Below are 14,126 nucleotides of genomic sequence, written 5' to 3'. Positions count from 1 at the left end.
CATGTGATTAAACTATGCAAATGAAATGGTGGCTGAATCACTCTGCGAAAATGGAGATTGTTTCAGAAAGAAAAAACATGAGACCCTAGTCCACAGAAATATGACTTAAATACAAATAGCTGTTTGACACTTTAAAAGCATAAACACCTCATGAAGGAAAAGAAGAAAGAACAGCAGCTGTCAGATTTCAGACTGAATAGAAACCCAGTGCACTGTAACTCAATGCAATGAAAGTAAGAACAGCTAACCTACTTTATAGATATGGCTTTGGTTGTTCCAAAATAGTTCATCTGCTTTGGTAAATCACACCAAGTCAAGGGCAGTAACAAAGACTTTGGAAATGTTTATAGTTACAGATCTTGGAATCTTCTTTTTCTGTCTAAGAACTATGGCATTTCAAAATCCAACTTAAAAAATAATGATTTTTTTTCCAGCTTTCATTCCAGGAGAAGTAAGGTAGTAGTTGCTACTATTGTGGGTGAAAAGCTTGAAACCTTGAGCACAGTTATCGGTTAAAAATTAAGAAGCAAAGAATGTCTTCACTCACTCTGTTCCTTTACTATTCCATATTCTCCTTGACGTCTATCCCAAAAGCACTACTTGGCACCCACATATTTTATAAGACCTCTTCCCTTTCCAGGGCTCAGCCCTAGGTGATAGTATGCTTGGTAAAAGGTGCGGTGCCAGGTTAATGTATGAGAAATGCAAAATAGCAATTTATTGTACTCCTTTGCCCAGATAAATCAATATGCTACCTTCATTGTTACTTTGTATTTTAATTTAAAAAACTGTACCATTCTGCAAGCTTAAAAAGTTGGAGGATGTTTGCTGTATTTCCAATAAGTGACCTGTGGTCATGGACATATGCGTCAAAGCAAATCTCCTTCTGTGGCAGGGAGTCATAAAGAAATTCTAATCATCCTTGCATATGAATCATAAATAAGAATGCTTGAACTGAGCTAATCCTTAGCAAACAGAAGACTTAAAACCGCAGTGGGAAAGCTGACCTTTCCACCAGACAACAGGAACGAGAAGATTTTTTAACAGACATGTTTGTCTTTCACCAATTACTATTTATTTTTAGCAGTGACTTTCTCAAATTTACTGGTGTTTGTAAAATTTAAAAATATTTTAATTGCTATTAAGAGGTGTAGCTAATGCTTATTTTCTGCCAGTAGATGGCGGTTTTAGTTGATTCCTTCCTCCCATTGCAAGCCCTTTCATGGCACCCAGCTCTATGCCTGGGAAAAGGGTTTAGGGGGTGCGGTGAGCTGCTGCAAGAATGGGGATCAACTAAAATTCAGTCCCACAAGCGGGGGTGGGGGGAGAGGAGGAGGAAGAAGAGGAAGAAGAGTTGGTTTTTATATGCCGACTTAAGGGAGACTCAAACCGGCTTACAATCACCTTCCCTTCCCCTCCCCACAAGACAACCTTTAAGGTAGGTGAGGCTGAGAGAGTGTGACTAGCCCAAGGTCACCTAGCTGGCTTCATGTGTGTAGGAGTGGGGAAACAAACCCAGTTCACCAGATTAGCCTCCGGCACTCATGTGTAGGAGTGGGGAATCAAACCCGGTTCTCCAGATCAGACTCCGCTGCTCCAAACCACCGCTCTTAACCACTACACCACGCTGGTAACTAGAATGCAAGGATTTATATGCTTTTAATATATGTATCTGTTCACTTATGTGAGCTTCATAGGGTTGCCAAGTCGGGGTTGGGAAATTCCTGGGCATTTCAGAGTGGGGAGGGTGGGAACAGGTTTGGGGAGGGACCTCAGCAGGGTATAACGCCATAGGGCCCACCCTCCAAAGCAGCCATTTTCTCCAGGGGAACTGATCTCTGTAGTCTAGGGATCAGTTGTAATTAAGGATGCCAGCCTCCAGGTGGGACCTGGGGATCCCCCAGAATTACAGCTCATCTCCAGATTACAGAGATCAATTCTCCTGGAGAAAATGGATACTCTGGAGGGTGGACTCTATGGCATCGTATCCCACCGAGGTCCCTGTACTCCCCATGCTCCATCTTCAAATCTCCAGGAGTTTCTCAATCTGGATCTGGCAACCCTACCAACCCGCATCCCGTCGGTGGCCAGTGAGGACCTGGCAACCCTAGTTGTAATTCTGGGAGATCTCTAGGCACCACCTGGAGGTTGGTAACCCTAGGTCCATATCAGTTATAGAGGCCCAATATCAGAATGTGAGAAATTTTTTTTGATATGCTTTGCCATAATCCAGAGGCTCCTTTCATGCTAGGAAACTGTTGAGCAAAACAGTACAAGGGCTTCCTTAATCTCTCCTATTTGCTTCTGTTGTATTTTGGAAAACAGTCTATTTACAGAGCAATCCTGAACAGAGGTATGCTATTCTAAGCCTATCGACTTCAGCGGCCTTAGAGTGTAAGTCTGTTTAGGGTTGTCTATTAATTTATTAAAACATTTATACCCCACCTTTCCTTGTGGTTCAAGGTGGCTTGTTATTTTATACTTGTAACAGTTTCTGATACACTTCTACATGTGCAACGAATAAACACCTGTGATCATGGAAAACCCCATTCTTGGTAGGAGTTCAAGGTTCGAGTCCTGTAGCATCTTAAAGACCAACAAGATTTCCAGGGAACAAGCTTTAGAGAGTCAAAGCTCCCTTTGTCAGAGTTGTGTGTACACAGAATCTCTGGATAAGAGCAAATAAATTCAAACCATAAGTTACTAATAGAGTTGACAAATGAGTTTTATCATCTCGGAAACAAGGCTGATTAAAGTGTTGGAGAGTGTGCGGAGTAGTGAGTGGTCTGAACAGGAGTAATATAGTGAAGAAAAAATAAAAAAAAGGCAGTGGGCCATAAAATTAACCTCGTTTGTGGTCAGAAACAATGGCAACAAAAACAAATTGTGTTATATAAAATAAAATCTAGGTAACCTCTCTTTATTAAACAGCATTATATTTTGCTAGCAAAGCAAAAACATAATGATAGAGAAGTTTCCATGTATTTGAACCTTGTAAATGGAAAATGAAAGACGGGAGAGTCTAGCTCATTGGCACTGTGCTGGAAAGTCAGAGAGAATAAACAAAAATGGGGGGGGGAGGGGGAAGCAAGAACAGTACAAGATAGGCTTAATAGGACATACACAGACATCAGATGCAAAAAGCAAATGTATGGCAAGTTACAGTGAAGAGAGAGAAGGTTCAAAATAGAGAAAAGAAAAACAAGAGTGGAAATTATTTTATTGCGCCCAGCTGGTTTTCTGTTGCAATAACCATCTCTGCAGAAAGACCTCAGATAGTTAAATGATAACACCATTAATTTTTCTGTTTTTATTTAAAGCAACTTGATAAATCAATAGTTCTTAAGGAACTGCAGAGCCACTGAAGAGTTTTCTGATGCAGATACCTGAAGATACATGCCTAATGCAAACTTAACTTCAGGGACTAAGCATTTTGTCACTAATTACTCTCCTTTTTTAGTTTTGGCAGCCTTTGAGTTTCAGTAAGTAGGTCACCCACCTGAATGCAGAGAACGGTTGCAAAAGTTTTAACAGCCTAAGTAGAAAGCTGGCAACGTTCAACCGGCATCTTTCCATCTGATCAAGTCTTCCTGAGATGCCTACAGTCCAGATAATTACTTATTTGTATGATGGCCAAATGTTGTTACATAGGTGCTGCTTCTATTACTTTTAAGGAGGGTTAACTCCACCCCCACCCCATTTTTAGATTCTGGGTTTTTCTGCAAACCTAGGGCTTTTCACAAGTCTGTAGAAATATATGTCTGGTCTGCTCATGCCCCCAATCTCCAGATTTAAGTATCCACAGATGGGATCATGTGGGAAATTATATGTATTATTGACAAGTGGGGGTCCTGCAAGGACTTGCAGGGAACACCTCATTTCCTCTCTCCTGCTATTTCCTCTCCCTTTCCTGAAAGTCCTCATAGTCTCTCCCCTTTTCCTTCTGACCTTCCCATCTACCAACCAACCTTTATCTGCCTCTCACATCTTCAGCTTTTCTTCCTTTCCCCTCCCTCCCGGTAAAACTTTGTGTAGTTCCCGCTATCAGGCTGGGCAGTTGTGCAGTGGAGAACCTGCAAGGGCTTGCAAGGGGCACCTCATTTTGTCCTGACTCCTCCTCCCCACACTAGTTCCTCTTCCCCCCTCCTGGTAGCCCCATATCCTCATCATTCTATTCTTCCCACCCACCTTTTATCTACCTCCATCTTCAGCTATATTTATTATTTCCTTCATCAATACCCTGCCTTTCTCCAAAATGGGGAACCCAAGGCAGCTGACATTGTTCTGCTCTCCTTCATTATATCATCATAACAATGCTGTGAGGTAGGATTGGCTGGGTGTGTGACTGGCCCAAGATCACCCAGTGAGCACCTTTGCAGAGTGTGAATTTGAACCTGGGCCTTCCATATCCTTGTCTGAAATTCTAATCACTATACCACACTGGCTTTTGTGTGGTGGCTGCTGTTAACAGTAGCAAGCATCTGGACCTAGGTTAGTAATGCAAATCATGTGATATCATGCCACGCCTAACCCCATTGAGTCCAAAATGGCCTTGGAAGGAGGCCTGCCCCTCCCCTTGCATTTTACTGGTAGAAAACAAGGCTTAAAGGCTGGCAATTCTGTTGTGGTTTCCTAGCAACAGCCATTGACAGCATTTGTTTCTTAAAACGACAGGCAACACTTCTATTATTTGGGGTTTTTTAAACACCCCAATGCATGTTTTAAAAAGATTTCGGTCTTTTCTGTAAACCTGGGGCTTTTCCATCAATCATTTAATACATGGTTTATATATAGAAAGGTTTCCAAAACCACAGTTGGTTTATATACTGAAAACAGCCAGTACTATTTTCAGTTTTAGCATCCTGTCATCTATTATGTAATAAAGTAAGAATATAAGACTTCCATGTTCTATGAGAAAAAGGTCCATTGGCCAAAATCAGTTCCATAACCCTGTGTGTCTGTGTAAAGTGCTGTCAAGTCGCAGCCAACTTATGGTGACCCAGTAGGGTTTTCACGGCAAGAGACTAACAGGTGGGTTGACATTGCCTTCCTCTGCATGGCGACCCTGGTATTCCCTTCCAAGTGCTAACCAGGGCCAACCCTGCTTCTAAGATATGACAAGATTAGGCTAACCTGGGCCATTCAGGCCAGGGATACCATAACCTTAACCTAAATTAAATTTAAAGGCACAATCTTCTGTATATGCAGTGTTCAGAAAAGAAAAAAGCAGATCAGCTCAATCTATTTTAAATTGTGAATGGTAGATTTTTCCTTACAATATTCCCTTTCATGCACCAGGAAGCACAACAAAGTGTTTTTGGAAACAGATCTGCTACCAGACATTTGGAACAACCAGTATGGGAGGCAATAGTCACAGCAAGACAGTTACCAAGAAATCAGCTAATACAGAGAAATAACTTTAATCCTTTACCTCGAAAGAAAACCTACTAAAACTAGAATTTAAAAGAAAATAAATCCCCAAAGATGGAACAACATCCCCAATGGAGGACAGATCACAAATCACTTTGAGTGGTTTAGCAGAAAGGTAATATGAACATGTAGCGAATAAGTAAGAAAGAGAGATTAAATATATAGGTGAAAATTGGACTGCAAGTATTTAAAATCACTCAAGGGTGAAAACACATGGGAGGTTTTGCCTTGGATTTGCCACTTTCTAGATGCACATTTTTCCCATCTGAATTCTCAAAACTCTGTAGTGGGGCTTATTTTGGAGTTTTGAGCATTCAGATGGGGAAAGTGTGCATTTAGAGAGTGGCAAATCCAAGGCAAAACCTCCCATGCGTTTTTGCCCAAAGTTTGTTCTTGAAATATCATCATCTATATACTAATAGCCAAGTTGGCTGAATCTGAGGATACTTAAATCTGGTGATCTGAGCTGCAAATGGGCAAGACAGAATCATTCTACAAATCTGAAAAATGCCCCATGCTTGCAGAAAAATCTAAAATATAATAATTAAAATCTTTTAAAAAGCAAAACATTAGGTTTTTTTTAACCCAAAATGATGAGTGCCTGTAGCTTTAAGCAATGGATTCCCACAGTGACCATTGCTAGGTAACCATAGATTCTAGGCTTGGTTCTGTCAATAAAAAGCAGGGGGAAGGAGGCAGGCCTATTTTGGTTTTTGAGGGAGGACTCATTGTAGCCAGGCCTGGCTAGGGCTGCCAACTCTAGGTTGGGAAATTCCTGGAAATTTTGTGTTGGAATCTGAGGAGGGCAGAGTTTAGGGAGGGGAGAGGCCTCAGCTGGATATAATGACATGGAGTCCACCCTCCAAAGCAGCCATGTTCTCTAGTGGGACAGATCTCTGTACTCTGGAGTTCAGTTGTAATTCCAGGAGATCACCAGGTTGGCAACCTCTAGGCCTGGCAGTAGCCTCTGGGTGACTTAATACCACCTGACTTGCATGACTCAACTAGGCCTGGCTGCTTGCTACTGTTCAACAGCAGCCACCCTATGAAAGCCAGGGTGGTGTAGCAGTTAGAGCTTCAGAATAGGGTCTGGGAGACCCAGGTTCGAATTCTCATCCTGGGGCAAAATCTCACTCAGTGATTTTGGACCAGTCACATACGTTCAGCCTAACCTACCTCACAGGGTTGTCGTCCAGATAAAAAGGAGGAGAGGAAAATAATGTAAGCTGCTTTGGTCCCACTGTGGAGAAAGGTGGGGTATAAATGAAGTAAATAAATAATAAATATAGTTGAAGATGGGAGGCAGATAAAAGGTAGGTGGGTGAATGGCTGAGAAGAATGAGGCAGGAATAGGGAGAGGATATGGGGGTTGCCAGGGGGAGGGAAAGAGGAAATAATGTGAGGAGGGGGATACAGGGGAAAGTGAGGTGCCCCCCCCTCAAGTCCTTGAGGGTTCCCTACCATGCAAGTGGGTCTGGCCCAGTGGTTGGTACCACACAACTGGGCCACAGTTTTCCTAGGTAGAGGCTGCCGGGGGGGGTGAGAGTGAAGGTTTAAGACAGGAGAGTGAAGGCTTAAGACAGGTAGGTTGGCTGTTGGGTGGGAAGGGAAGAAGGAAGCAGGAAAAGGGGAGAGGTTATGGGAACTTTCAGGAAAGAGAAAGCGGAATTAGTGGGGGAGGGGAAATGAGATGCCTCCTGAAAGTCCTTGTGGGTTCCCACTTGTTTAATATATTTACAACTAATTTAATGTTTAATCCAGTGAGGTCTTTTGCATAAGAGATCTGGGTCTGGGAGACCTGGGGTAAAATCCCCAGATTGCCATGAAACTCACTGGGTGACCCTCAGCAAGTCACCCTTTCTCAGTCTAAACTATCTCACAGGATAAAACAGAGACGAAAAAAACATATGCACCACTCCAAAATCACTGAAGGAAGGATGGAGTAAAAATGTACTGGATACTGAACATCTGGGCCATTTAGCATTACATTTTAATTCTGCTGTGAGCTCAAAGAGATTGACTCAGATTGATGTGCCAATGGTTTCCATTACTTTGGAAGCAAGCCTGTTTGCTTTTTCTTAAAGCTAGATTGTCTATAGAGTGCTCAGTTCTCCAGTCTAGATTACACTCTCAGATCTCAACAAATGCATTTATGTATAGGTGTGCAGCTTCTGACTTTGTGAAACACAATGAATCTGCTACAAAATTTGAACCATCTTTACATACGAAAAGGTTCCATGAAACCAACGCTTCCTCTTTTGAAAGTTTAGTGTTGAATGAGAAGTTCGCTTAAAATCTTACCATCGTGATTAGAATTTCCCAGTGTCCATGGCTCATCTGAGTCAAAATGAGTATCACCTCCTATTCCTGGTCCAGGAAAATAAGCATGGGCTAGGAATCCACCCTCTCCATCAAAAGGAGAACTGTCACCATGGAAACCAGAAGCAAAAAATATCATGATATCTGCCTCTTTCCTGTCACTTTTAATTTCATGATAAGGAACTTCTTCAAAAGTGAGTGGAGTCACACGCTGCCAAACATCAAATGCTTGCCGGATGGCTTTTCTGGTATCAAGCTCTCCAACCTTCGGGGTGTAGTTGTGTACACTGTAAGAAGAGAGGAAATATACTGAAAGGGACTTTCTAATACAGATTATTAATGTTTTAAAGCATATTTCAGATCTCAGATTAGTAAAACGAGAATACTTATTTTGGGCCCTTTTATATTTTTGAGAGATTTTCAGGTTACTTATTATCAGGTTTACAAACTTTTCCTCCATAAGAATTATTATTTATTGGGGGTGGGGATATGACTTTCCACAAATAGAACATAACCCCACCAATAGTAGAAGTCATTTTTCCCCAAGACAGATCCCTTAGAATGAAATATAAATACAGTATGATGTGATCTCAACACAAGCTACCCCATTCTTCCCCCTTCCCATAGATAAAAAAGGGAGAGTCTGTGACTCAGTGGTAGAGAATCTGGTTGGTATGCAGAAGGTCCCAGGTTCAATCCCCAGCATCTCCAATTAAAGGGACTAGGCAGGTAGGTGATCTGAAAGACCCCTGCCTGAGACTCTGGAAAGCCGCTGCCGGTCTGAGTAGACAATACTGACTTTGATGGACCAAGCGTCTGATTCAGTAGAAGGCAGCTTCATGTGTTCATATGATTTATATAATCTAGACTTTCAGATGGCAGACAACAAAAAAAGGAATACAATTAAAGATTAGCTCAGATAGCAGCTTTCTGAGCTCTCAGCTGGGTGCTAAAGTTCGCTTTGGAAAGCACAGAAAGTGTTTCAAGTAGTCAGTAACTTTGTTCACCTTAGAAGTTCCTGCGGTGAGTCTGAAGAGTGAGGCATGAAGACGGTACTGGCCCCATCAGCTGTATAGACTGGCAGGAATTGACACACCCAGCCCTTCTGGGCAACAGAAGCGCTGAAATTCCTCCCTGGAGTTTCATTGGTGACACCAGCTATTTTTCTGGTGTAGATCCACTGCAGCATAAAAGGGCATTCCCAAGCCAAAAGGGGTTTGGAGGCTGACTAATGTCAGCTCTGCCCCTGGGAACGCCCCCTTGAATGCTGGCACAGCCTCTTACGTTGGGACAATGCCACCAGGGAGGCAGCACTGGCTCCCAAGGCCCACCCCAGTGTAAGTCATCCTGCATCTACGTCCATGCCACTTTGCATGGCGCAAGTGGCACGGATGCCAGCATAGGGGTCACGGCGGCAGCTATGTGGCTCCGCCCCCCCCTTAGGATTGCACGGTTAGAGGATTATTTGATGGGATTCATTCCCATGTGTTCTGAAGAATCTGGCAGCATCACTAATTCCTTATGTGGATGAAGGTGTGACTATCTCAGAAACCTTAGATGACTCTGTACCTCTAGTCAAAGAAAGCTTGTTGTCATGGCTAATGAGTGGGATGGAAAGCATATGAATACAACTGTACAAATCAATGAAACTGCCTTCTTCTGGAACAGCGTGATCAACATAGGTGACTCAACCACACACAGGATACTGCAGAATCAAAGTAACGTCAGTAGGTAAGGGGGGGGGGAAGAGCACAATCAAAACTGTCTTGTTTATAAAAAGATCAATATGAACTACTGTAATAAAAACAAACAAAATAACTTATAGTTGGATACAAATGTTCTCAACACAACCTCACTCCAAATTTAAAGTAAGGCACACTTAATTATGAGAGTCAGACACAATATGAAAGCCACAATATGAGGATTAAACCCATTCAAATTGCCTCAAGTAAACAAGCCCTTCTTGATTCTGGCACCATGCCAATTAAATTTCCATAACCACAATATCTTTTGCAGCCTGTTATATCCAGAATAGAAACCCTTGTCTCATCAACATGAACAACATTATTTGGAATAGATTTATGAGTGTGAAATGACAAGGATCAACTATATCACATTTATTATACTCAGTTTAATTCATCTGAAATATTTCTTCTAGATCATCAATTAAAATATTATTAATGCTTAAAGATTTACGTTGAGCATGTTCTTGACAGCATTCTCTCTTCATATGTTCTCCATGTGATGTGAGTCCGCATTCTGAGAATCTTCAGTAACATGCTTGTAGTACCATGACAGACATTCAGAGATATACCAGGAAACAAATCAACATGCAAAGTATTCCTTGAAGACTTAAAAAAAATTCTTTAGGTTAACAACTGGCGCAAACAATGCCCCCCCCTTGCTATCAAATCACAGCCAATTTATGGCAACCCCATAGGGTTTTCAAGACATGAGTTGTTCAGAGGTGGTTTGCCATTACCTGCCTCTGCATAGCAATCCTAGATTTGCTTGGTGGTCTTTCATCCAAGCACTAACCAGCTGACTCTGCTTAGCTTACATGAGATTGGGCTATCCTGGGCTATCCTACTCAGGGCTGGTGGAAAATGCCATCAAGTTCATCACCCAAAAAACTGATTGTGGTCACTAGCAACTGATTGTGGTCACTAGAGGGAAGATTGACCACACATTATGTTTGGACTGGATATTTGGCCAAGGAGGCACAATATTCAGAATGCATGCAAACCTTGTGCCCTAAGATTTAACACCTGTAGCTACCAAAATTTTAGTTACAATGGTGAAATTGTGGACTCTTACATAGTATTGTCAACGAGGAAAAATACTGAGAAGCTTTTTTCCATATAAAGCTGTAGGACATGCGATAATCCTTTAAAATAATGATAAATAAAATAAATTGACATTAAGAGTTATTTTTACTGCGCTATTCACTCACAAAACACCTTTCATAATAACGGGTCCCAGTTTTGGCTTATCAAAAATAGCCTGTATGATGAAATTTCCCCCTGGCCAGCAGTCCCCTGAAAGCCGGGGGTCTCCAGTGCCCTATTCCAACCTATAGGTTCTGCCTGAGGCTTTATTTAAATATATTTTAAAATGTTTTTTAAAATGAAGTAATAAAAAGTAAAATAGGAAACTCGGAGAGGACAAAGTAGTACATATAAATAATGTTAGATTAAGGAAAACACTGTGAATTCCATATATTATAGTGACATTTACCATGCTAGTACATAGCAAACAGTCACACTTTTCTGTGAAACAATTCTGTAGTGATTGTTCGTTCTTCTCTGATCTTTACTTAATGGCTCAATTAAATCATGGTGGCTACATCACAGATTCCATAAACCCAATCTGAGCCTTATGGTGCACTCTTCCTTTTCTTAAAGGAAGGAAATTGATACTTTAGCCCCTGTCATAATTTTCAAACTAAATCTCCTGGATATCCAAATAATATATGCAGAACGTATTTAAGAACCCCAAAGCTCTGGCTGTTGCTTTAGCACTACCACTGCAGTGAACACTATGCAATAGCTGCATTTCCTGTTCCGACCTAGCCCCCTGCCTGCCTACCTGGAGAGCCAGCGTGGTATAGTGGTTAAGAGCGGTGGTTTGGAGTAGTGGAGTCTGATCTGGAGAACCGGGTTTGATTCCCCACTCCTCCACATGAGTGGCGGATGCTAATCTGGCAAACTGGATTTGTTTCCCCACTCCTACACATGAAGCCAGCTGGGTGACCTTGGGCTAGTCACAGCTTTCTCAGAGCTCTCTCAGCCCCACCTACCTCACAGGGTGTCTGTTGTAGGGAGGGGAAGGGAAGGGGATTGTAAGCCAGTTTGATTCTTCTTTAAGTGGTAGAGAAAGTCGGCATATAAAAACCAACTCTTCTTTTTCTTCTTCTACCTTTCCCCCTAACTTGCTGTACCAAGCAGGATTCCATTTGTCCAACTAGCAAAAGATGGGTGAAGCAAATTCCTATTCTGCTTCAGAGCTTTTAAAGACACAGGGAGTGTTTCCTAATGAGAACTGTCTGATTTATTAGGGATTTCCCATTGCCTTCTTCTATACAAAGAAATACATGCCGGGATTATCTGAAGCCTGCACTCATGGCTATACTTACCAGGAATCCTGGTTTAAAGCTTGATTTTAACATTTTAAGTATTGTAAGAGTTCAACAAAGGAGTATACACTGCAATAAAAATACACAAATATCCTTCAAAACCCATAACTTTAGCAGATAGAAAAACAGAATTCTCCATGAAAGCAGTTTGGTAATAATTTTTATTTTACCACTTTGGAATAAAGTAAGAGACAAAATAAGTACAGAAATCTTCTTCTGAGCTATATTTAGAAGGAGCAAAGTGTCAGACATTAGATCAAAGATAGCAAAAATGAGAGACTAAAGGAGACTTTAAAAAAAAGAGGTCATGTTGTGTTTTGAACAAGAAAGGTGAAAGGCTCTTTTTCTTCTGCTTTTACAAATTAGCTCGTTTGTAGCACAACACACCCCAGGCAATCTGAGTTGTTGTAACTAAAAAAGACAATGGTTATCAATAATATAAGGGAAATAATGTGTATCATATTCATGGCGTGACTTTAGAATGGGAATGGGAAAGGCAATAGGCAAATAAGCCTATTATTTGTTTTCTAATTTCAAAATACATAGGATTTAAATATATTAATTAAGCAACAGGGAACTGCCATCATTCCCCAAATGGTTTCATTTTATCCTCTCTTTCAATTTCTACAATTTTCAAAACTAAAGAAACAGATTTTAAGAACTGCTCCAACAGCCATTGGTTCTTACAAAGGAAAGGAATGTAGGTGAGATTAATGAAATTGATGTCAAATGTCAATAGGTATGTGTTATTGTAATTAACATTCAAGAAGAAGAAATAGAAGAAGAGTTGGCTTTTATATGCTGACTTTCTCTACCACTTAAGGAAGAATCAAATTGGCTTACAATCACCTTCCCTTCCCCTCCCCACAACAGACACCCTGTGAGGTAGGTGGGGCTGAGAGAGTTCTGAGAGAGATGTGACTAGCCCAAGGTCACCTAGCTGGTTTAGGGTTGCCAACCTCCAGGTAATAACAGAAGATCTCCTGCTATTACAACTGATCTCCAGCCGATAGAGATCAGTTCACCTGGAGAAAATGGCCACTTTGGCAATTGGACTCTATGGCATTGAAGTCCCTCCCCTCCCCAAATCCCGGCCTTCTTCAGGTTCTGCCCAAAAAACCTCCCGCCGATGCTGAAGAGGGACCTGGCAACCCTAAGCTGGCTTCATGTGTAGGAGTGGGGAAACCAACCCGGTTCACCAGATTAGCGTCCACCACTCATGTGGAGGACTGGGGAATCAAACCCAGTTCTCCAGATTAGAGTCCGCTGCTCCAAACCACCATTGTTAACCACTATACCACGCTGGCTCTCAAAGCCATTTTGTTTGGTTGGCTGTTATTTTCGTTCCACATATGGGGAGCTGAGAGTATGAGATAATTACTTGCCCCAACACAAACACATCCTAATTCACCAGCCTGATCAGGAATTGCAGCACAAATATCCTAAATTCGATGACTCTCAGAACTGGAAAGGAGGTCTGCTTTACCACTCATAATGCAAAACTAGAATGGTAAGAAGGGTAAGCCAAGTCTCATTAAATCAGTTTATACTGTTGTGTACTATAAATAAAGCAAATATCATTTATTATCTGTTAACCAAACCATGATTTGTTATTATTTACTTTAAATATTTATATCATGCCTTTTCGCCACTTTGGTCTTCAAGAAAGATTACAGATATGTTTCAATAAAGTTGTTCTGAATCATAACAGTGGTGGACTTCCAAATGTAAATCTTCCACTCTAAAATAAATTAGCAGACTCTCTTGCACTGCCACCAGAGGGCTAATATCTCCCAGCATTGCCCTCCAGATGCCCACTAAGGCAACTCAATTCATCCCATAGACGTCTGGCTAGATAGCAATTAAAATCTTAAAGAAGTGGGTGAGATGGATCTGAGCTTATCCCTTGTTGATTTCAGTGGTCACAGACTAATTCAGGAGAGCTGATAACAGTCGCAGGCTAGAGGATCAGAGCCACACAGTTCTTCCCAGCAACAGCTACCTTGTGAAACAGAACCGTCACAGGAGGTGCTAAACTGAACTGCCTTCCTCCTTTGCTGATATCAGTAGCAGTTCTAGCCAACTTGACCTCAATAGTGGTGGCAGAGCAATGGCTGAATCCTTCCTGGAAGCTTCTGCCTCTGGACCAATAGGACAGCATAGCAGAATACAAAATCTAGGTCTGTGTGTCAAGATAACTCCTGCTATACAATTCTTCCCATAGAAAACTCATATTCACTAT

The 14,126-nt window shown here is 41.6% G+C and overlaps 1 protein-coding gene across 1 annotated transcript in view; it reads right to left on the bottom strand.

Annotated features, from left to right (window-relative positions):
* MMP24 (matrix metallopeptidase 24) overlaps window positions 1–14,126 on the bottom strand; it is a 48,456-nt gene that overhangs the window by 11,195 nt on the left and 23,135 nt on the right. Inside the window, exon 4 of the mRNA XM_056867495.1 lies at window positions 7,732–8,036. Coding sequence (XP_056723473.1) covers window positions 7,732–8,036 — 305 coding nt within the window. The remainder of the gene's footprint in view (window positions 1–7,731; window positions 8,037–14,126) is intronic.

This window comes from Euleptes europaea, chromosome 2 (assembly GCF_029931775.1).
Source record: "Euleptes europaea isolate rEulEur1 chromosome 2, rEulEur1.hap1, whole genome shotgun sequence".
Classification (NCBI taxonomy): Eukaryota; Metazoa; Chordata; class Lepidosauria; order Squamata; family Sphaerodactylidae; genus Euleptes; species Euleptes europaea.
This window is presented reverse-complemented; position numbering and strand designations above follow the sequence as displayed.